The sequence below is a fragment of the Chiroxiphia lanceolata genome, chromosome 5, assembly GCF_009829145.1.
Source record: "Chiroxiphia lanceolata isolate bChiLan1 chromosome 5, bChiLan1.pri, whole genome shotgun sequence".
NCBI classification, from domain to species: Eukaryota; Metazoa; Chordata; class Aves; order Passeriformes; family Pipridae; genus Chiroxiphia; species Chiroxiphia lanceolata.
Window position 1 is genome coordinate 20,287,603 of NC_045641.1, and position 23,761 is coordinate 20,311,363.

Here is a 23,761-nt window from a genome sequence, read left to right on the forward strand (position 1 = left end):
ATCCACATGCTAGGTAGAGGGAATAAGATTAGGATCAAAAGGTAGGCTATAGAAAAGCCTACCTACACACAGTAAAAATGGAAGGAAGGAAAACCTGAAACTTTATCCAGTACTTCTATGAAAATAAAACAGTAAAAATATTTAGAATGGACAGCAAAAGGGGGAAAAAAGATACAGTAGAAACTGTACACACTGAAAAGGCGAAAGGACAATAGGAACTAGGACATTCAATGAAAAAAAAACAGAAAAAAAATCTTTTAAGGTAAAACAAGCCAAGATAAAAATACAGCAAGTTAGGTAATGTAAGCTGAACAGCAAAGCACATATATTCAGACAGGAACGCTGATGCAATCAGTCTGAGCACTAACAAGTAAGTAACACTGCAGAGGAGTTCAACAGACAAAGCAGGCAAAAATGCAAGCAAAAGATTGCTAGGGTGGGGAAGGCACAGATACAGCTGATGGCTTAAATTAGTAAAGCCTGTGGTCACATGATGGGTTTTGACGCAGCTACAGGACAAGATCAAGGTTTTTGTTATCATACATCTCTGTATCCAACAAGCTTATCTGCTTCTCTGCAAAAGAAAGAATCCCTGCTCCATCTTAAATTCCAGTGTTGTATGCTTCTATCACAAATTAAACCACTACCTACATTTTAACACATAGTTTCAAAGTGGCACAATGAAAGCATGCATACACTCATAAGTCCAAAACAAATTACTGTACTTTAATTGCAAGTCCAGACAAATCTGCATTGTCAGGCACTGGTGGCAAATCCAACTTGATGTCCATATCATACGTATGGCTGTGGACAAGGGCACCGAACAGTGAGACTCGCGTCTCTTTCTCAAACCTGTCCCCAGCAGGGCAGCTCTGTGAGAACAGCCCTATGGCAGGGAGTCCAGTGCCAGGGGCCGACTCCATTATCTGAAGTGTCTTTTGAATTGTGTCATTGAACTGACATTCTTCATTTGTTATCAGAGACTGTATGTCAGCTTCAAACACACTCACATCATAATAGTCATAACCCTGGTATTTGACATTTCTCCCAACATATTTGTTGTTCATAAAATAGTCCTTTTTTTGTGGTACAAGCTGGGGAGGGCCTGTTCCAGCAAGCTGTACTAAGAGATCCAAGACAGAATTCACTTCAGCAAATGGTAAGCATTCAGCTGTTTCCAGTTCGTCCACAAGATTCTCCAGTCTATCTGCTTGAGCACCTAGGCCACCAACTCTCAAGTCGAAAGACAGCATCAAAATTTTGTTTTTCACTGGAAGTCTGGAAGTGTTTGATTGCAGCTTACGAGCCTCATCTTGAAAAAGGTTTATGAACAGGGCATTATAAGCAACCCTTTTCAGATTTTGCTTAGCCCTTCTTTTGCTGATCTTCTGCCTGCCCAAGTGAACCTTCCATGGCAAACCTGTCAAGTGTGCTTCACACAAATCATTGAACAACTGTGTAATGCTCGCCATTTCAAATCAAATTGTCAGGTTTCAGCAGTTACAGTCAGGGTCTCCGATTTCATGCGAAGATCTGAAAAATATCAGGAAAAGGAAGAAAGTCATAACGTGTATGAGAAATTGATGAATATGCTTTAACTTAAACTGAACAGGCCAAAAGGAGTGAACTGATCCAGCAGATACTTAGGACACGAGCTACAAAAACCACATTGTAATTTTGATCCACAAGTGAAGCGATGGTGGAGGAAGCTTAATTCCAAATGCCTGATTTTGCTGGGTGGACTGAAATAGAAGAGAGAAGGTTGTCCTGATGTAATACAGGATTCCTGTGGGAACACCTCTCCCTTTTCCCAGGAGACATCCCCCCCGGCAGCGGCCTCAGCGGCAGCCGCGGAGCCGCGCAGGGCGGGCGCTGACGGTGCGGGGCAGCGCGGGGCCGGTCGGAGGGCACTCGCCATCCCTGGGGCATCCGGAGCACCCACCGAGGAGATGCGGCGATGTCCCGGAGGAGCTGCCGGTGGCCGGGGCTCATCCTGAGCATCCCGCTGGGCCTGAGCACGGCGCGACAGCCCCTCCTCGCCGCCCGCCATCAGCACCGCCCGCGGGGCTGTCCCCCCAGCCCAGCCCAGCCCAACCCTTCCCGCCCCGGTGCTCCCCGCCCGTGCAGTACCTGCGGCGCTCCCGGGGCAGCGGCGGGAGCGGGATGGTGACACCGCCTCCTTCCCCCGCGACGGAGCCGCTACGTCACCCGAGCGCGACGGAGCCGCCCCGCGCCCGGCGGGAAGGGCCGGGGCCGAGCCCCCAGTGCTGGGAGAGGGACCGGCGCCGCCCCTGCGGGCCTCGCCACCGCAGAGCGGCGTCAGCGCCGAAACTGAAATCGCCGAATGAGCAGGTCACGACTTTTAAACCGTTCCTGCGATACTCACAACGTGGTCAGCTGACCAAAAAAAAAAAAAATAAAAAAAATCAGCAAACTGGTGCCAGAAAGCAACGAACGGCGCCTGTCCCGAGCGTCAGAAGGTAACTGCAGCTTTCTGGCGGTATTTGCCAACAAACTCTAGCACGAGTACGCTTTTTCTTCCCTCTTAATTCGCGTTTATTAAAGGTCTTAGAAAAATACATATCAAAATACAGCATATCATTCAAACACTAGAAATTCAATTGAACAAAGTCAGGGAAAGGAGATTTTTAAGAAACTTCTCAGAAAGTGCGTTTTCCTTGGGGGAAAAAAAGGCAGGCATTCAGGGGAGAGAGTAAGAGAGAGAAGAATGAACCAACAAATTTCCTGTAAGGAAAAGTTTTGAAGGTGAAGTTTGGCCTTTGCCCAATTTCCAGCTTAAAAGTAAATACTTTTTTGGAGTTCAAAGTTTAAAGAAATTCTGAACTGAAACAGAACATTTCATGTCCTTCAGCTCTCATTTGTGAAAATGTTTCACATGGCTTTTCTTTTGAAAAAGATTTTAATTTCAAAATGTTCAAGGATGGGTATCATTTCCCATCCAGCAATATCTGAAAACCAGAAAAAATGATAAGGGAAGCACTGGGAACAATTAAAAAAAGAGAACTGCAAAACCAGATTTAGTTATTTGAATTATATAAAGTTGAGCCCAGTAGCAGTACCAGTATAAACATAATTTGAAGTGTTTGAAATCAAAAGGTCACAATCACAGAAAAGTGCTCTTGGAAATGATCCCTAAGTCATATCTGGAATGCTACAAAACAAGACATACTATGGCTATTGCCTTGGGATGTTTGTTTAATTTTGAGAATTTACATGATGTACCCTTAGGCCACTACCAAATCTCTAGGGACTTGGGCTTTTTACTTATGTATACAATTTACTTTTGAAAGGAGGGCAGAGTGAAGTCCTCGTATTTTCCTCTTCTTCTGCTTTGTAAAATGATTCTGAAGTCAATTTCTTGAAATCTCATCCTTCACTGAAAAGAACAGCAGTAAGAAAACCAGTTATTAATCAAACTCATACTGCAATTCCTGACACCATAAGAACATTTTTATTGGAACCAGACCCTTCCTCTTGGCCACTTCTGAAAGACAGAAGGGCATTTTCTTTTAGAGAGATATGACCATCTTTATAATTGCTTTTCCTGTTGAAAAATAGAAGTTTTTCAGCAGAGAAACAGTACTAGACAAGTATGCTTGAAAACACACATCCCTGCTTAGCCTGATTCCTGTACAAATGCAATTCCTGATCCTCAGCTCTTTGTGACTGCACTTGCAGCACGACTGATCTCTATTGAGTTATGTGAAGTTATTTGTGGACAAGTTAAATGTATAAAAATATCACCTGATTTGGCACTATATTCAGAGAACACATTAGCAATCAGATCCAGTGCAGAGTCAGTTATCCATTCTTTAAGCACATAATATTTTAGTACTTTCATTCCAAAATTCTGGAGGAACAGTATTGAAAGTCTGAATCATACTGTTGTTCTGCTATGAAATTCGGTGCTTTCTGGCTCAAGTGGCAGAATTAGAAGCATTCAGACTTTCAACATTTTCACATTAGATCAGTCTGGTCCCACTGACTTTAATATCCCACTGACTTACATGACCCAGCTGTATTTCATAAAATTTTCAGAAACCTGCATATATTAATAAGAATTAAAGATAAAACCAGACAACTTACCTGAACACTGAAGCATTTTCCATTCCTGCTGAAACTGGTCTCTTAATGTTTTTATTTTATTTACTTTTTCTTGGGTAGGAGGTACATAAACTCCAAAGTGAGGTAGAGAAGCACCCACTAATGCTTTGGCTACACTCTGCATTAAGTTTATCTCTGTGTCCTAATTAAGAAGAAAAAAAATCACTCCTGTGAACCAAGCTCTCTTTTTTTCAGTGATACATGAAATATTTTAAAACAATTTAATTATTTATAATTAAACTGCTAGTATTAGTAGCAAGAATGAGCAACTTTCCATTTTCAAATAAAAGTGTGTCAAAATGGAGTTTTTTCTGAAAAAGGTAAAACTTGTTTCTTTCAAATAGAGAAAGAATCGCAGTTTTCCTTTTATGATTGAAAAGAAATAATGCTAGGTTAGGGACAGAAAATGTTATGAGGGGAGGGGAGCATGGAGCTTGTTTACTTTATGAATCATTTACTTTCTATAAGTGGAAAATAGTGATATATTTTGCTTCATCAAGAAGTGACTGTTTTGGACTTCTCACAGTCTAAATCAATATAGTTTGCTTGCAGAAATTGTATTTTCAAATGTTGGTAGTAAATGAAGATATTTGGAAGACTTTAACCCTATTTTATTTTTATTTTTAAGAGACAGAATATTTTTTCAGTTATTCTAAAAAGCCAAGCATATGCATTACAAAATCCCCACACATTACATAATCCTGTTATGGAGCTACCTGCAGAATAACAAAAGCAGCAAATTTTTTTTTCAATACGTATACCTAGCTTCCTTTTAATGTCTGAGTTTACACTTCAAAATATCAATAATTCTCTCATTTCATACTCCTAATTAGTAATGTGTAAATACACTATTTATGTATACTTATCAACATACGAATTATTTTAGCTTAGATAATTTATGTATCAGCATTGTAAATTAAAACAAATAATTTATTCTGTAGTCTTCTCAAATGTTATGTCAAAATCCACTTAACTGGCAGCTTAGTTAATTGCATGGCTTTAATTGGATACTTGCCGAGGAACAGATGAGAATAAGCATATGTGAACAATTGTTTGCTGTTCCTCATTAAAGAAGAACTAGAAGGCATAAAAGCAGTCAAAAGTTACTTTTCCACAGATCACATGGAGAAACAGTGCTACTCAGAACCACAGGATGCTGGAGAGGCCAAGAGTATAAACTGAGTTCTCTAAGAGATTAGACAAATTCATGGAAGATGCTCTCATTGGCACTGATCACTGGTCTGGATAAAGCCTCCATCTTCCTAAATTTAGATATTTGTAATGGGTAGCATATTGAAAAAAACAGACTAGGGAAAGATCCATATGTTCTTTCTTTCCCACGTTCTCTACCAGAAACAAAGCTGTGGTAGAGTGGCCCTCAATTCTGTATTATGACAATTAAGTTCACTTGAAGGATATGTGCCATTCTGATTTATCTTCTGCACGCCGGAAGTTGTTTGTGACAAAATACAGCATGGGGGAGAGGACAGGAAATGTAGCAGTCCATGAAGAACAGGACAATGGGCTGCTTTCAATCACATTTGATGAAAAGAGGCCAGATGATTTAACAGACAGTAAGTGCCTCTTTTCAGGAGACAACTCTGAGCTGGGAATCCCAGATGGATGGAAGTTGTGGCAAATTGTCAGAACATCTATGGTCTACAGACAGAACCATGGGCTTGCATTCATGCCCCAGCCTCTCCATCATGCAGGCTGCCTAAAGCTCAGTATGCATCTGTGTCTTGCCTTGCTCTCAGGACTTGGGGCAATTTGCACTCTGAACTCTGGGGTACCAGAGACAGGATACACACAGCCAGTATTTTCTCCTGGGCAGCTTGAAGCAGTTCACACCAGGCATGTTGCTGCTAGATTTGAGTTCAGTGCCAGACACTTTGAAGTACTACAGCTCAGCACCACTTCTTACCTTGATCACAGCAAAAATTCTAGACTCAGCTAATCCTTGTAGTAAAGCAAAAAGCAGAGAAATCCCACTTATTTCAAGGTTCCTGTTTGGTCCAACAGCTATTACTGTTAAGTTTGGTTGATAGCTATATGCTACAGGAAGAATGAATCCAAGTGCTGCAGAAAAGAAGTCATTTCCTTCAGCACCCTTTAACACAAAAACAAGAAACTGTTTAGCACAAATGTAAAGCCTCAAATTCTCAGATATAAAACAAAACAAAAAGGTGAACCTCAGAAAGCTTTTGATTGACCTAGGAAACAGGATACTGATCTGCTTTTTCCAGCAGTTTTTATATTAAGCATGCAGATTATTCATTTTTTCCTTAGTGCCTTCACACTGTAACTCTGCCTTGCTGAAGATGAACTGCAGTAACTATGGAAGGTTTCCTCAAACCTACGGATTCTAATGTTCTCTAAAGCTCGGTGAGGGAGCAGTACCCTGGCAAGGGCAAGAAAAGGAAAAATTTTCAATGGTCCGATCTGGAGTGAGGGGTGTAATTCTCAGTGTCATTTTATGAATTTGTAAATATAATCTATTATTTCTGTCTAAAAAGTTTTTCTTCTGGAAATGTTGTTTCCAGAAAGTGAATCTTACCTCTTTCCAGTTTAGAGAAATATAGTGTTTGGAACTGGTCTTTCCAGACTGTTCTTTCTCACAGATATGTATGATAAGCACTTTTCTGTAAATAAAAACCACACCTCAGTATTTAACCAACATCTCCCAATGCGGTAAAAATATATTTTCTTTCATCATTCTTTAAATACTAATTCATAACACAGGAGGGAACAACTATTTTCATTACTGCATGCCAAAATATAAGCAACAATTAAAACTGAAATCCTTTTTATGGTATTTTTAAAAAGAGGATTAAAGAGTATGGGCAAATCACTTTTAAGAAAAAGGGGAAGTGGAAAAAATTATATATAAGAAAAGATGACTTTCAACAAGGAACTCTGCATCAGCAGTATATGCCTCCTTCAGTTATAAGGGGGGATACACCCTATATAATTAATAATTGCCTTCTTTTTTACTTTGTATTATTTTCAATAACAATTTAAATTTCATTTAATATAGGATTATAATTTAAACCTACCACTAAAAACATAAAATGACATTTAGAAATAGCAGTTTGTCTTTGGAGATGTATTTGGGGAAGTTCTTTATTTTGCCTCAAGCTAAACTTAATGAATATCAAGTCATGACTGATTCCTTATTGCAGAATTCATCACACATACAGACACTTCTGAACATTCATAAGGCCTTTGGGATCTGACTGCCTGAAGTTAAGAGCAACCTCACCCATCTTCTGTGTTCGGTATGATCTGCATGTCTCCAACAAATATATAAAGCACTCTGTAGAATACGAGAATAAACATACATTTACATTTTCAAGTAATTTTTTTTCCATTAGTGCAATTTTTATAAAGAGTTTGCATGTATGTATTGATGCATAAAAAAGAATGTATATTGTTTCTGAATTTGGTCCACTAAAAGTATGGAGAAAACACATTTAGGACAGTTCAAGGGAACCCCATTTCTCCCTTGGAAAGACACAACCAAGAAAACATCCTCAGGCCCAAACCAACTGAAATCTGACAAAGAAGGAGAGGGAGAGAGGGTGTGGGATTAAGGGAGGGAGGAAGGGAGAATGGTGAGGAAGGGAGGGAGGGATGGAGGGAGTGTGGGATTAAGGGAGAGAGGGAGGGAGAGGCAGGAGAGGAGAGGGGAGGAAGGGTAGGATTAAGGGATTAAAAGAGGGAGGGAAGGTGGGTGAAAGGAAGGGAAGAGGGAAGGGGAGGGAGAGCAGGAGGGAAGGTAGGATTAAGGGAGGGAGGGAGGGAAGGTGAGATTAAGGGAGGGAGGGAGGGAAGGTGGGATTAAGGGAGAGAGGAGGGAATCAGGGAGGGAGGGAGGAAGGAGGGATGGGAAGAGGAAGGGAGGGGGCAGAGAAGGAGGGAGGGACAGGAGAGGGAGTAGAGAAGGAGGGAGGCAGGGATGGGGGAGGGGGGAAGGGAGGCAAAAGGCTTTTGCTGGCATATGCGGTATTATCTGGATTACACCTTGAAAATGCAATGCTAATGGACATGCTATTTGTTTTTAAATCAAGGTTTTGCAGGCATTTTGCCATATTTCACATACTTGGTATCATATTTTAACATTTTGTCAAAGGGCTGCAAACACAAAGATACAAATTCACCTTTGAAATCCAAAACGAACAGAATGTCTTAGTGCAACAGCAGCAGAAACAGCAGGAGTGGGTGACGCTGCAATTCCATTACGTACCTCCAAAACACATTTTTCATTCAGAAGCAGTTAATGTTGCACAAGAACATGTCATTTTTTAAGTGTAACAGCTGGTTTTTTACTTGTTTAATGTATCAAGGGATGTTAATGACCTATCATAGAAGGGTTAAGGAAATGCTATTAATTCATTTTCTAGAGAAAGGCCATAGTTGATTATTATGCAACAAAAGTATGGTGCTATGATGAAAGGGAACTGTAAAAATAGCTTTTGCAGAGGAAGGCCATCTTTACTGGCTCTTTAGATAGTCTGCAGATTGGATACACTCAGTGTGCCTGTCGGCAAACTACAGTGGAAAAATACACCCTATGAAAAGGAGGTTGTCCCTGAATTCTAATTCTGACTCTTTCTTTAACCTGAGCAAGCTATTCCTCTCTGGAAAACATAATTGCAGAATTACTCAGTCAACCCTCCAGTGTTCATTTGTGTTGTGTAGTGCTTTGAACTCTACATGAAAGCTAAGCAAAAAAAAACATGTTTCCCTTCCTCATTCCTCCTCTTTGTATTTGTCAGCACAAAAAGTTGAACTTCCAGCTGCAACTCATTAAAGTTCTATTCTTTCTGCCAGTTACCATTTTCAAAAATCTATTTATAGGCTCTCCTGGAGCTATGTGCGGTCTGTAATGCCAGAAATTTGACATTACAGATCTACATATGTGACTTCCAACAGCAAGAAGATGGCTCAGAAGAAAGAAGCCATTCTGGCAGTTACTCTTCCTTGCAGGCCTAGTACTTTAAAGAAAGCTTTTCAAAGGGAGAAAGTGTTTTATTATGATGTAATATTTTTAACTTGTTTGCAGTTTTTCTTTTTTGCTTCTCCAAGTTTTTATACATGAATACAAATATGCACCCTCTAAGCATGCCTTCTCTTCATTCCTGACCTTGCAAGAAGCAAAATGCTGAACTGGAATTACTCTGTTCAGAATCAAAGCATACAGTAGAACTGTTGAAACCACCACTAAATGGTGTGGGGGGGTGTGCACACATGTAAATCAAGATTTACTGTGTGTAAACTGTTGTGCAATGCTGCACATAGCATGGCATCTTGTAAGGAAAGGTAACACTGAAGTAAACTCTGTCCTAAAGATAGAAGGCAAAACTCTGCATGCTGAGACAGGAAGAGTTTTGACATTTCTTCCGATTTCTTGTTGCTGCTTACTGGTGCTTGATACACCAACTTCTGCTCCCCTCAACTGGAAGAGTAAATGCCTGGCTAACCCGTAGGTCTGAGAGCAATGAGAAGGTTCTTAGTGACTCATGTGCTGTGACTACCTGCAAAAAGTCTGGACAATGACTTGTCCAAAGATCATTAGAAAGATGTATTGTGATTAACAACTATCTCTAAATATTTGTTTTCTCATCTTGCACGATCACTCTCATAGTTAAGCACATTCCAGCTGAGATTAGTGGACTTGTGAGATACACAGCAACCAATATCTGGACAACAATATAGTAGGAGCAAAAATCAGAGGAATCCAACTCCACCCCTAACCCCAAGATCAAGGCAAGGAATTATTACCTCCTTCTTAAGTATTTTATCTAGGATGGCCAACATACTGCCAAGAGAGAGCAAAGTTTGGTCATCTTTCACAAGGTCTGCATAAAAGCCACTGTAAAATAAATTATATGGAGAAAAACTAGATTAGAGGCAATGTCTTCAAAGAGGACACTGATAAAGTACTTTGCCGTTAGTATTAATGTCATACATTTTGTATAGGTGCTGCACATTGGTTCTCAGAAACCTAGCTCTAGCAGGAAAATGACAACACAGTTGGCCTGACAGTCTTGAGCTCTCTAAACCTGTCTCCATTCTGCACTGGAAAGAAAACAAAAATGTCTGAAGATAGTCTAATTTTGATAGAACTCTGTTTTCTCTAAGACAAGACAAAAAGTTGAGTTTCTCAAAACAGAGCGGTTTGATTTTTTTTCCAGATAAAAGTGAATACAGAGCTTTAAGGCACCTTCCTAGCAAAATCTCTCTTTCTAAATGAATACATTTGCATTAGCTGTCCTATCTCTCTTGAAATTTCGAGTTTTAGAGAAAAGTATTCTGATTAGTCCAAGGATTTCAAGGCTATGAGTGACAAACAACACAAATGCCTTAATTTTTCAAAGGAAGAATTTCTGGCCATAATTGAGGAGACTAAGGCCAAAAAGATGACCATGTCAGACACAGAGCTAGATGACACTCTGTACAGACACCTCTCAACATCTTAATTATATTGAAAATTACATAAATAGGACCAACCTGACAAGAGTTTTTATTTCAGTTTTGTCCATTTCCTTCACCAAGTGAACAGCTACAGGAAGAAAATGTGCTAAACCTGTAGAATCAGTTGTTGCTGTTTTGATGGGAGGCACTGGAAATAGAATATTTTTCATGTGCAATTCTAAAAACCTTTCTACTTTGACAGTTTCATTGCTGTTAGTTATCTTAGAGTCATGTTCTGTGGAGGGATTTGAATTAGCCTTCTTTAGTAGATGCGATTTGGTGCTCAAATTTTGTAAAAATGAGGTGTCTAGAGAAAAAGAAATAGAGAGGTTTCACAGGTATTAATTCCTAAGCAATGTGGTAATTTTGTATATGCTTGTATATAAAATAGACTACATTTGCATTCATAGTATGCATATTTACTTCCATGCACTAGCTACAATGTTTCCTGCCACAGATGTTATTATTTCAGTGCTACTACATTTGTTTTAATATAGTGAAAGGTGATAAATAATAATAATCCTATGTCCATATTTTTGACACATGAAACGGCATCCTCAAACAAAGAGGTAGTTTCTGACATGATGTCTGCTGGCTTCAGAAGTTCTCTTCAGACCAGCTGAAGACTGGCCCTGAATGAAGCCTCACACTGCTTTGTCAGTCACTTGATGAATAACTGCTTGTTCAATTATTTTAATCCACTGGTATTAATTTTAATAATTTTGAATTTCTGAATGTATGAATCCATTTATCAATCACATTTGCTTGAGGAAAGAGAAATTACCTTCATACGTCAACCATTTCCAGTAGGGCTTATGTGCTGCTCTCACATTCTGAATAGATTCAACAGCACTACAAAAGAAACCAGATTAACAGAATCAGGAATAATGAAAACAGAGGAAACGTAACTTACCTCAACAAAAAAACAAAACCAAAATATCCAACTGAAAATGAACAAGCTCTGGTCTCTTCCAAGAATGCAGAACAGAAAAATAAAGAGAATGAAAATCAGTGGGCAGACAGCTTGGAAAGATTAGATTTAAGAGTCAAAAAAGAAAAGAGAAGAACACATGCAGCATGTACGCACATTTACATACAATGAGTGAAATCCCAACCCTGCTGCTGGGTTGGGTGAAATCCCAACCCAGCACACCTGTCTGAGTTCTCCTGTCTGCCCATGCCTGCCAGAGATTTTATCTACAAAATGTAAAGATTTAATTAGATTCACTCAAATGTGAGACAATCTATTCAGAAACCAAGTAAATCACATTCCCTGCTATTCTTTGTGCTGAAATCTTCTTTTTATTACCACTGGTATTTGCAGCACTATGGTCAAATGGTCCTATTACATTAGCTATCATACATAATTCCACTCGTTAAATCCAGAAGAAATTCTGTGTACTTAGAGATTATTTTTAAGGTATTCAGGAGCTGGACTGATATACTGGATAGATATGTAACCAACTCTTTATTACCTACGATGATAGCAACCTGAGATACCACAGTTGCTGGAGAAGAAACAGAGGACACACAGGGGCTATGGGATGTGCTGAGAGCAAAAAAACCAGCTTTGCTCTGTGAGTTTACCGAACACTACTCAGCCCACAGCCCATGTGTATCTGCACTGCCTCCCTGGCTGATCTGAGTTCCGAGTTTTAACTAACACAGCCAACTGGTAGGTGCTGCCACCCAAGTGCATGAGGAGTATTACTGCTGGAAAAAGCCCAGGGCAGCTACTGAAGTGGGAGAGAGACTGAGGACAGAACATGGAGACATGGAGGAGGTAGTATAGACAGGTAGAGAGAAAGACACTTTTGTGATGTGGGACTGATTCAGGCCCAAGGTTCAGAATGCTTTACTAGGTCAGATTAACACAGTCTTAGTGTCTCCAAAAAGAAGTTAGACTTGAAATTTAATTATCTTGGTACAGCTCTACACCCTCAAGTGCTTTTGCACCCAATGCTCCAAATTCTAGAAACACAAGGATTCATCAAGTCTGGCTCTGCAAAGCATCAGCTCTCACTGATGAGAGAAAGGTTAGCTCCAGCTTTTCCTGTACTACAGCAATTGAAGTGGCCCTGGGGTCTGAAGAACTAATCCTTGCAATTGCATACTTTCCCACATACTGGCTGTCACTAATTGGCATTGTCTTAATTACAATAGGATTGTCTTAGCCTTCAATGAGATGGATTTCTACAGGATAACAAGGCCCAAGGATAAAATGGTTTATGGTTTTATGCTGTAAGATATCACAACTTCAAATAATTTCAGAAAGAAAAGTATACAAAACTGTACCTTGGATGGGTTGTTCTAGAATTCTTTATATGCTTACCTTAGACAAGGTGCCATTTCTCCAGTTATTTGAGGTACAGGATCTCCAAGCAAAGTTTTTACAGTCATGCAGACTGATTCAGCCAATGATTTCAAGTGGTATCCACCCTAAAAAAAAAAAAAATAAATTTGTGCCAACTAAGGGACAAGTACTTTTAACATCTCTCTGAATATCATAATAGAAAATAAATTATACTTTTGAAATATATCTGTATTTACAGAAACGGAAGATAATATGAAAGTACATCTAAGTCAATGACTTTCAATATGAAAACAGTAAGTTAGTGGCTACCTGCTGTACTTCACTGGCATCTCATGATTCAACTCACTTCATCATGGTTCAAATAACTTCAGAAATTAGTCATGACTTTGACATGAAAACCCTGGGAATGTATGCCTTCTCCACTCCCATTTGCAACATGCCATCTTCAACAATTCTTGTGGAAGATTCCTTAGAAGGCAAATGCTATCACTGTCCTCTAAAATGTCCGCATAAGAGAAATCTCATACGGCCTGACACTTTTGAGATGTGGTTGCCTAATGGTTTGGCAGAATTTAGAGAACAAAATGGATTTAGACTGCTAGGTGGTATGCAGGAAGCAATCTGTTACCTATGGAGCAGTCACATCATCTGTAGTAGGAGTGGATGCTTATTTGCACGTCAGCTAGTAGACAAAAATATCTCTAATAACCAGCTGGAAAGGATGGTGGAAGAAAGGTCATGCAAAACAGAGGTCAAGTGAATCAACTAATTTGCAGTTCACTCTTGGAGACCTTGTTGGCAGCAATATTTCCACACACTTATTTACCTGAAAATCTAGTTCAAATCTAGATTTCAAATGGAGAAAACATTTTTAATTGTTTAAAAAAAGAATATAGAAGAGCTCTTCAAGAGCTTGCATAGAAGCTTTTCATCAAAAAAGAGAATTTTGTAAATGCTCCATTATTAAGTAAGAATATATTTAGGTTAAACTCTCCTGGAATAAGACATATTTTTTAAATCATTTGTAATGCAGCCTATTCACTAAATACATTTTAATGAGTTTGGGACTCTCCACAGCAGTAGACTAGTAACTGTTGACAAAAACTGAACAGATTTGAGAAGGATATTTTTTGAATGATAAGCATATGGCTCCTCTGTTTCAAAAGTTCAAGATGTAAGAGCACTGCCAAATCTTAGCCATTTTTGCATTCCTGATACTCAAAACAAAGACTAAAAAAACCCAGGAATTATTTCATTACGAAATTTTGCTTCTTAGCTTCTAGTTTGCTCTAAATGGCTCTTATACAAAGACCTTTCCCATGGGAGTACATTTTAAAAGTCTTTACCTCTAGGATGACACACAGCTTTCCATTAGCTAACTGCATCAGGAAATGGGTAAGGTGGGCAAAAACCTCAGGAGTGGCATTCATCTGACCCTAAGGCAAAGAAAAATTTTTAAGAAATGAAACCCTGAATCAAAAACATTGGTACGAAACCCATATATATATATATATACACACACGCTTGTATATATACATACACATATCTAGAGGATAATCTGTCTTTACATTTTCGTAGTGTTTCATGAACTCGGGTCAGCTTAAAGATGCAAACATGTATTTTTAGCTTGATCAAACTGAATTTCACTTATCAATCACAGGAGATTAAACAGACAGGAATATTTTCTGAACAGATTTGTGACTGACAACACAAAAACCACAAGTTACTTACTTCGGGGTCTCCAATTCCAGAATCATATCCAGAGGAGACAATAACCAGTTCAGGATCAAACTGTTATAGAACAGAGACAGTTATAGCACATTCTTATGTCCTATTTTCAATTTTGTACCGATTTCAACTGTACCATGATCAACTGTTATTTCAGTTACAATATGAACACAAATAAAGGTTCTCCTTGAATAAATTACCCTTTTACACTATTTTCATCCCTGCTGGAGAAGTTGCAGATCATTATATTGAATATTTAAAAGCTAAAATTCCATAACACTATTCAGTTCACCAGGACATCATACCAGCAGAAATAATGTGTTAACTCTGCTACTGGCAGGTACTGCTTAAGAAGCACTTAGGAAGCGGTCTTTGGCAGAAAAAAATTACCTCAAAAGCCACTGGAAGCAATACATGGAAAAATGCAGCAAGATAATCTGAATTTCCCATCCCAATCTGAAAAATATGAGAAACACTGGTTATATTTTCCTGTTGGAATGACAAATTTTCTATGGTTCTTCAAGACTTTAGGGAAAGATAGTAAAAGCTAAAGATTAAGGAATCTTACTAAGTCCTGTAAAATAAACTCCATTTAAGTGAAGTACATAAATATCCACCATTCTTAATCTTAAGAATAAGCTTCAGTTCTCTGCTAAACAAGAATGGATGTAACCATCTCCTGAAACACTTTCCAATTTGATGGCTAGGCAAGATATTCAAGTAAAAATGGATGTGTAAGTTTTTCTCTCCCTTCTATTTTTTAAATGTTATCACATTCTGAGCCACATTTCAGACATTCCACTGACAGGAAGGATGTACACTCAGCTAAGACATCTACCAAGCAAGTGAAGCAGTGCACTCTCTCAGAAAGTGTTCCATAAAGAATGAAAGACAAAGCTATTACACTTGCTTTGTTGTGCTGTAAACAATACAATACTTACCTTATTCCAAGGCAAATTTATGTTAAAACCTTTTCCTTTTCCCAGACCCACAGCATCATAATCAGATTCTTTGAGTGATGGCCAGAATTCCTGATGTTCGTAACGATGCCAGGAAAAGTACAAAACGCTGAAAATAAAAAAAAAATAAATAAGTCCAATCTGACAAAAAGATTCTGAAAATGACTTTATATCCTGAACCTGGTGACTGTATTGCCTGAAAGCAAGAAAATAAAATTGTCCTTTCTCCTTAGTTCTCTTAAAGGACTTGGACTGTGAAAATCTGTACAGTAGGTCCTATGCCAAAATTAACCTAAAAAGTAACCTGCTAAAAATGTCTTATATGCATGCACTTCATACAGATCAAAGACAAGGAATTTTCAGAACAGTACACTTGTTTCTAGAACCTGCTTACGTGGATTTTCCAAAAATAATATAAAGCCCACATATTTTATCCAACTACTACTTGAAGACTTTATCTGAGAGATTCCTGAATACAGAGAGTACTCATATATTACCTGAGTACTGGCAAATCAAGGTAATCATATTGCTCATTTTATGTTTGTTATTCTTTAAAAAAATGTAAATCTGTTCTACTGGATTTTAAATTTTTCCCTCTATTTTATAACAAGTAAAAAACCAGAGTGACTAAAATAGCAAAGCAAATGTTTTGCAAGATTTTAGTTTTAGAAGTTTAAAAAAAATCTTATTTGCTACAGAGGCAAAACAATCTTTAAACAGCTAACATTAAAAAAAATGAAATATACAAATTTTCAAACCTTGGATCCTCTTCAAATATATACTGAGTTCCTTGCCCATGATGCACATCCCAGTCAACAATTAGGATTCTGTATAGAAAACAAAAGAAAACCTTCAGTGGAAGAACCACAGCATCTTAATCAACAAAAGGTACATATGAAAAATGTTTCTCCGAACCAAAAGGAACACTCTAGACAATAATCTAAACCAGTATAATGTCAAACTGTTACTTGCATATGAAAGGCTTCTCTAGAGTCAACCATGCACTTACCTCTGTAGACCATATTTCAGTTTTGCATATTCTGCTGCAATAGCAACATTGTTGAACAAACAGAACCCATTAGCTGCATTTTTCTGGCTGTGGTGACCTGGAGGTCTGAACCAAAGTTTTATAAAGTTAATAACAACGAAAGAAACTCTGCCAAGAAGTGAAAACTTTCTCACACATTTTCCTACCTTACTAATGCCATTCCATTGCGCCCTTTTCCTGACATCACAGTGTCCACCAGCTGCAAAGTTGCTCCTACTGCTAGTCTGGCACAGCGGTAAGTGTTCTGAAAAAGAGAAACTCATAGTTGTCATCAATTACTCATCAACTTAAACTAATCACACATCACATGCTTTAGCATCCCAACAGTGAATTGTCTTGACATAATTCTACCCAACTGAAACTGTATGAGGACAGTTGAAACAGGACTTTACAACACAGGTTCCAATGTGCTTTCCATTAGGATTACCTGTGATCACCATAACCTTTATAAGGATGTTCTCTGTGGAGCAGTTAAGAAACATGAGATGGACATATTGATCAGACTAATATGGCATCTTTGAAAATAAGAAACAAAACCACACAGAAACAAAACACAAAAGACTTCATCTTCATTACTTGGCACAACATTTAAGAGCAATTGTTACCAAAATGTGATTAACAGGTCACTAATGGTCTACAGTGACATTAAGTGACAAAAATAGAGCTAAAATTTGAGTAGTGCACTATACTGGCATGATACAATTACAGAATAGATGACAGGATACTTAACCAATTTAAATTACAGCATTATACTAAACTTGAAACATATAACAATAACATCATAAATAAATGTGAGACTAAATAGCAAAAATTGTATTGCCAATTTTCCCCTACTTGACATCTTAGTGTCACTCAGATGCGATAACACAAATACTTGTAACTCCCAAGAGAGGAAGCAGTTTAATTTACACACCGGATGAAAGAAAAAAGCATCATAGTTTTCAGAGACTCTTTTCAGCTCCTCCTCATTCATTGTCTGAGTGCTTTTTGCCACTTCCAAGTGCTCTGAACTGCAGAGGAGAGAGAGATTAACACAACACTTAACTATGCAACGAGAATTTTTTTTTTTAATGTAGAATGTAACAAGAAGTAACAGAGTATATGTTAAAATGGGCTTTCTGTGAGGCTTCAGGAGTCCAACAGGTACTCTGGAATGCTAGATGTAGGATATAGTGAAAAAAATAAGGAGCTCTATGACAGCAAAGGTTCTTGAATGTCTTAGGAGTACAACATTTTTCTCTCTTTTTCAGTGGTAAGAGTCTTGCTTTCAAAAAAAGACTCTTTGTTCATCACACAGCAATCTATTTTGTAATCCATGCTACATATATACACCATCTCAACAAGAACTTTGATTTTGACAGTCATCAGAGTGTGAATTACAACTCTGAGAATATGCATCTAGTTCTGTCTTGTTCTGTGAAAAACTAACTTTTGAGTGAATCCCTTATTAGGTGTCTACTAACTCCCTCTTTTCACTGGTTCAAGAGTGCAGTAAGTACTAAGGCACTAACATCAATGTTCCCCTAATTCTCTGTCACTGATCTCCTGCCTTTCTGTAGTGAGCTGGAAATGGAGGCTGATGGCATCCCATCTGTGACCTAATCCATATATGCATTCCTCTAGGTGGATAACACCAAAGTAGCCAGAATTTCACAAAAAAATGAGACATGCTAGTGCAGCCTAATGGAAATAAACAGTTGCTTCAAAACAAAGGTATTAACAGGAACAAAACCATATGAACATGAGTAACTACCTAATTACTAGTTTAACTTCAGCAGCAACCTCATAACTAACTGTGAGCACAAATAAAATATTTCTAGAAGAGTTATACATTTGTTTTGATCTAAAAGTGTTTTAGAGAGGAAAGAGCTCTATTATCTCTACCTTACCTATGTAAACCAAGACAGTGAAGTGATTTGCTGCAGTCATCTAGTAGGAGCAAATCAACTGAAAATAGTGATCAAGCCTCTTCCATACCCAATCAGCAGTGTATTTACCATGAAAATAAATTATATTGGTACACAGCACTAATTGCAGTCTAACAAGCATGTTTTTTAGAAGAGATACTGTTTTGGAACCTGAAAATTCAAGAATGACTTAGGATCAAGCTATGGTCCTGTTCATAGGTGTCAGGGCCCTGAGTGCATCCCTTCCCTCCTGGGGTTTGGCTGCTGTGTCCAGATCAAGCAGAGACAGTACAGCTGGTCACCTTGAGAGAGAGCACTAGAAGGAATGTCAGCAGAGGCAACCTCCAAACAGCTCTGCTAAGAAGCCTCAGCAGATGCTGCTCTTCCTTCCCTTGGCTCTTGTTTCCAAGATAAGGCTCTTGTTCTTGGCTACACTGCAGCTGTGTTGTGTAGCAAAGTCTGTGTTTGGCCACGCAACCCATTAATCTGGACCTGGACCCTGACCTGTGCACTGACTCTCCAGCTTGACTTCAAACCTGCCGTGTCACTATGGCCTCGCTGGGCAGACTAAACTCATGGCTGAATCCAGGTACCACTGCTGGATCTGTGCTGGGTATTGTGGGATTGTGGCTTTGTCCTCAAAGCTATTGCCTCTGCCTGCTCTGTCATCACACTCTGCTCCATATCCCTTGCCTTTTGGAAAAGGCTGCCCTTGCCACTCCCTGACAAGGGCAAATGAGCACATAAGCAACATGCAGAATCATCTGCAGCTGGCTGCAGAACCGTCACACCAAGGTGACAAGTGCCAGAGCAGATTTCATTGCCATAACTGCCCAGAACAGGCTGGCTGCTGTTCCTCCGACATCCACCTCTGCATAGAATTAGCTGCAAAGTATTTCTGTTTGGTCCATTTTATCTCAAAGATGCTTAAGAAAGAAGAGGTTATTATCTTTCTGAAGAAATACCCATTTTTCTACACTTTTCAAGGTCTTGTCCCAGTTTTTTTAGTTTACTTCTATTCCTATGTATAAATGAGCATTCGTTGCCTAAGATCCCAAAGAGTGAGAATGGGCATTTAGTGGGATAGCAGATTCATAATTCAGCACCTACACCATACTCAACATTATTCAACTAATTTTCAGTGTGACACATTTTCCATTGAAATCAATGGAAGTCATTGAATTTTGGAGCAGCCCTTTTCAAATGGATCAAAATATGACCTGGACAGACAAGTTCTGCTGTTTCATCGAGTTAATCTGAATGGTAACGAAAGTTAAGTTTCAGACCTGTGAACCAACAGGATCTCCTCCTCGCTTCCTTCTCTGGCAGGCACATGGACACATCTTTCCACAAGGTGGTAACATTTAAGCTGCTCATAGGAGGATGAAAGTCTTTCTGGCACTTCAATATCACAAACAGGACTGAAAATAAGCAATAATCATATTACTATAATATCATACAAGCCCAGCTAACAAATACACTTCATAAAGCTTCGCTTTCAACTCCCCATTGTAAGAAGATTCATTACCCTCAAAGATGGACATGTGAGAGTAAAAGAAAAATAAAATCTTCAAACGCTTTTTTTTGGAACCAAGTTAGAAATTTATTCTAAAATATGTAAGGAAAAAACCAGTTCTTTAAAAAAAGCCAACCTATATAATAGCATCATTTTATTGTTTCCTCTCCCACTGCTGAAAGTTGCAATGCTTAACTACAGACATGGGAATGCTGAAATTAAAAGCTGTAGATTAAAGTGAAAGTGAACAGAGGAGAAGCAGGTTTGGAAGAGAAGAAAACAACGGATTGTTACCCTGAGCACTGCAAAGGAATCGGTCTAATTTACATAAATTCAAGTGGCATATACCAATTTCTAACTGAATTTAATTGACAGATTTCAGCTGAGTGAGTGTACCTACATACTTTTTCCAAGATCAATAATACTTTAGCTTTATAAACAATTTAATTAGTTTAAAATACTTAATTTAGGGGCCTACTCAGATGCCTCATGCTAATGCTTCTTATTAAGGCCTCCCAGTCTGGAGGCTACAGCTTCTCAAATCCAGCTTCAGATTATCATTACATTATTGTGGTGGTTTGGGCTAGGCCTTCCTTGGTGACCAGTTTGTAACCAAGGAAGGGTCCAGATTTACCCAGTATTCCCTACGATTTTTACGTAAGCCAGATTATAAGAAGAAAGGAGGAGAGGCCTTCGCTCTCTTTCCTTCCGGCGGCTTGGAGGTGCAGGTTCCCTGCTGTTGAGTCTGCCGTGTTTGGGGAGCGAGGCCTGGTAGGGCCTTGTCGACCTTGGGAGGCGGAGGTTGCCGGCGATCGTACCGGAGCGACTCTCGGTTGTCCCAAGGAGAGTGGTGGGATATTTTCTTTGCTAACTCTTAGTTACTAGATCTCAGGCTACTGATTGGGATATATATATATATATATATATATATATATATATATATATATATATATATATATATATTATTTTGGTTTTGTTCCCTTTCCCATCCCCCTTCCCCTTCCCTTGTGAAATTCTATATATTTTTAAATTGTGTATATATTTCAATTGTAACATAAGTGTAAATATATTTATATATATCACTTTAGCTGTCTCTCTCTCTTGTTTCGGGTTTTCTTAGTTGGTTGGTTTTTTTTTCCTCTCCCTCTTCTCCCTGAGGTTTTTTTGGGGGGGGGGGGGGGCTTCTGGTGGTAAGGTTTGGAGACTTGGCAGGGAGCCAGCTTCAAACCATATCAATTATCTAGATACAAATTGCGAGTAAAATAAATTTTCTTCTCCAAAAGGAGAATACCTATCACTAGGTATTCCCTATTACGTTTACAAAAAACGCATTTAGCTGGTACTTTTCTCACAAGTCCTAGTAAGAATCTATTCATAAAAAGAACAGCATTGACTTACTCACTCCAAAGTAGTTTGTGAGTGGTCATCTCCTCATCATAAATCAGCACTGTTCCTGAAGCCATTGCTACAGACTGAGCAAAACAAAAATCCCAAGACACATATTTCAGCCCAGAAGTAAACTTAATCTTAAAACAGTTAGTATTATACTAGTTAGTGAGAATGTAACTACAGAGCATATCTGCTTACATGACAGTTTTGCACTTTAGACTTTGCACTTACAGAACGAAATCAAAGAAAAACATTTAGGACTCAGATTTTGACACAACTGAGGAGCAAGGCAGCAGTGCAAAGCTGATGGCATCGACCTGGAAATTGGATGCAGGCAGGCAGGATTCACCATTACCCGAGCGGGCGCTGGCATTCCTGGTGCGGGTGAAGGGAGTACAGGCCACCTTCCCAAGCCCCCCTACCCACTCAGAGCCTCACAAGTCAGGTGGGGCTCTGAACACAGGCCTCCTCCCCCCATCGCACACCGACTTACCAGTCTCGGCTGGGGCGAAGCCAAACAGCTGCCTGTGAAAGCTCGCGTTACAAAGCCACAGAGTACGAACAACAGACCTCATACACCACGGACAGAACAACTACACGGATCTGCCCCGTTTAAAACCCGAGCGAGGCACTGAAGAGAGATGAAGAGGCCGACGAGCGGACAGCGGGTGCGAGGGCAGTGCCGGCAGCGGGGCCGCCGCACCCGAGCCCCGGAGGCCGCAGTTCCCTGGGCCACGGGCCCGCTCCGCTACTCGCGGCCGACTTGTGGCTTCCAAAAGCGAGAGGGCGGCGCGTCCCAGGCACGCGGCCGCAGCCCGGCGGTGGGATCGCCTGTGGGAGCTCCCACCCCGCTGCCGCCCCGGGTGTGCCGGGAGCGCACTTTAAATCGCGGTGTGGGATTTCCGCCGGCGCCGCCGTGCGCGTCACTCCTGCACAGCGGGACAGGGGCGTGGCGCGGCCGGAGGTGCCTGCGGGGTCGGGCGGGTCGTGGCCGGGGGAGTCCGACCGCTCTAAGGGTTTTAGTGTGGAACTGAGCCAAGAGCTAAACATCCCATAGCCCCTGGCTGTGTGGTGTCTCCTGACGTAGGGAGAAATAAAGTAAGAACCTGAACGAAAGGGATTTACTGCTCCATTTCAGCAGAGTGACGGGAACGTGGTCAGCCCGAGCTCCGCCTCCCGCACGCCCGGGCCCGGCTCTGGTGCCTGCCCGGCCCATCCGAGCCGGCACGGGTGTGTAGGGCAGCGAGAGCCTCCTGTAAACACTGACCTGTAAACACTTCTTCCTCAGTTTCTACTGTTTTCCCAGTTCATGGTAGAAAGTGATGGAACAGGTGCTGTCAGACCTGATAACCTGATACAAACCTGAACTTCTGGGGAACACATGGGGAACCCAGATCATTACAGGTGCGACTTCTAGAAATTTATTGCCTGTAAACTTTCCCTGTATGTGTTTCAAGAAAATATGGCCGTAATAGATGCTGTATTACTGAAATAGTTTCTAATTTATGTATTATCAATTACATGTTATTGTGTTTATTATACACATCTATAAAACTAAGTAAAATTCTGTCCATCTTCGTGTAGCTTCCAATGTTAGTGTATTGTACTGATAATCAAGTGGCCACTGCAGTATTTCACTTTTTTTTTTTTTTTTTTTTTTAATATTGTCACTTCATTAGTTCCCTGCAGACCACCTGGCCAACTGGTAAAGTTTATACGTTGACTTTTGTTATGTGTCTAAAAATGAAAGGGACTTTTCAGTAGTGAGGATCTGATTTATTCCAGTTGAAGCATGTTATGTTCAAGATGGTCACACAAGAATAAAAATGTTTCGTGATCTGCATTTATCCTATGCTCTCAGGTGTTACCTCTGGGATGCTGTCAGCTCTGTCATTCTGAAGTGCATGACAGTTCTGTCATTCTGAAATGATGCCCAGTAACCAAATCTTCTTGTGGCTGGGACCAATCATACCATATTTACATATTCCTCTTTATTCCATCCGGCAAAGGCGACCAGCAGGGGGCTGCCTCCTTTCAAAATACTCCAACGGGAGAAAATGAGATGGACTCATGAAACATTAAGCAAGGGAAGGTTTAGATAACTAGAGAAAATGGTAGAGTGGGTAGTATGGAAAAATACATGAAAAGTAGTCAGCTGGATTAAAACTAGTTTATGCCAGTTTTGCACACATTATGATTTTTTTTTACCATAACTCAAAGAAACATTTATCCATGGCTGTCCAAGTTCAAACTTGATGTGAGTGGCTGTAACTCTGCAGAAAGGAAGCCTTTAACTGG

General features: G+C 39.7%; 1 protein-coding gene across 1 annotated transcript in view; it reads right to left on the bottom strand.

Moving 5' to 3' along the window:
• Window positions 1-22,188, bottom strand: part of TUBGCP6 (tubulin gamma complex associated protein 6) — a 43,474-nt gene extending 21,286 nt beyond the window's left edge. The window contains 21 exon segments of the mRNA XM_032687819.1: window positions 726-1,533; window positions 4,104-4,267; window positions 6,050-6,235; window positions 6,683-6,767; window positions 7,388-7,441; window positions 8,286-8,371; window positions 9,910-10,000; window positions 10,639-10,909; window positions 11,387-11,454; window positions 12,935-13,041; window positions 14,263-14,352; window positions 14,648-14,707; window positions 15,035-15,100; window positions 15,586-15,712; window positions 16,362-16,430; window positions 16,613-16,717; window positions 16,798-16,895; window positions 17,565-17,661; window positions 19,845-19,979; window positions 21,473-21,539; window positions 21,957-22,188. Coding sequence (XP_032543710.1) covers window positions 726-1,533; window positions 4,104-4,267; window positions 6,050-6,235; window positions 6,683-6,767; window positions 7,388-7,441; window positions 8,286-8,371; window positions 9,910-10,000; window positions 10,639-10,909; window positions 11,387-11,454; window positions 12,935-13,041; window positions 14,263-14,352; window positions 14,648-14,707; window positions 15,035-15,100; window positions 15,586-15,712; window positions 16,362-16,430; window positions 16,613-16,717; window positions 16,798-16,895; window positions 17,565-17,661; window positions 19,845-19,979; window positions 21,473-21,539; window positions 21,957-22,038 — 2,916 coding nt within the window. The 5' untranslated portion in view covers window positions 22,039-22,188.
• Between the last annotated feature and the right edge of the window lie 1,573 nt (window positions 22,189-23,761).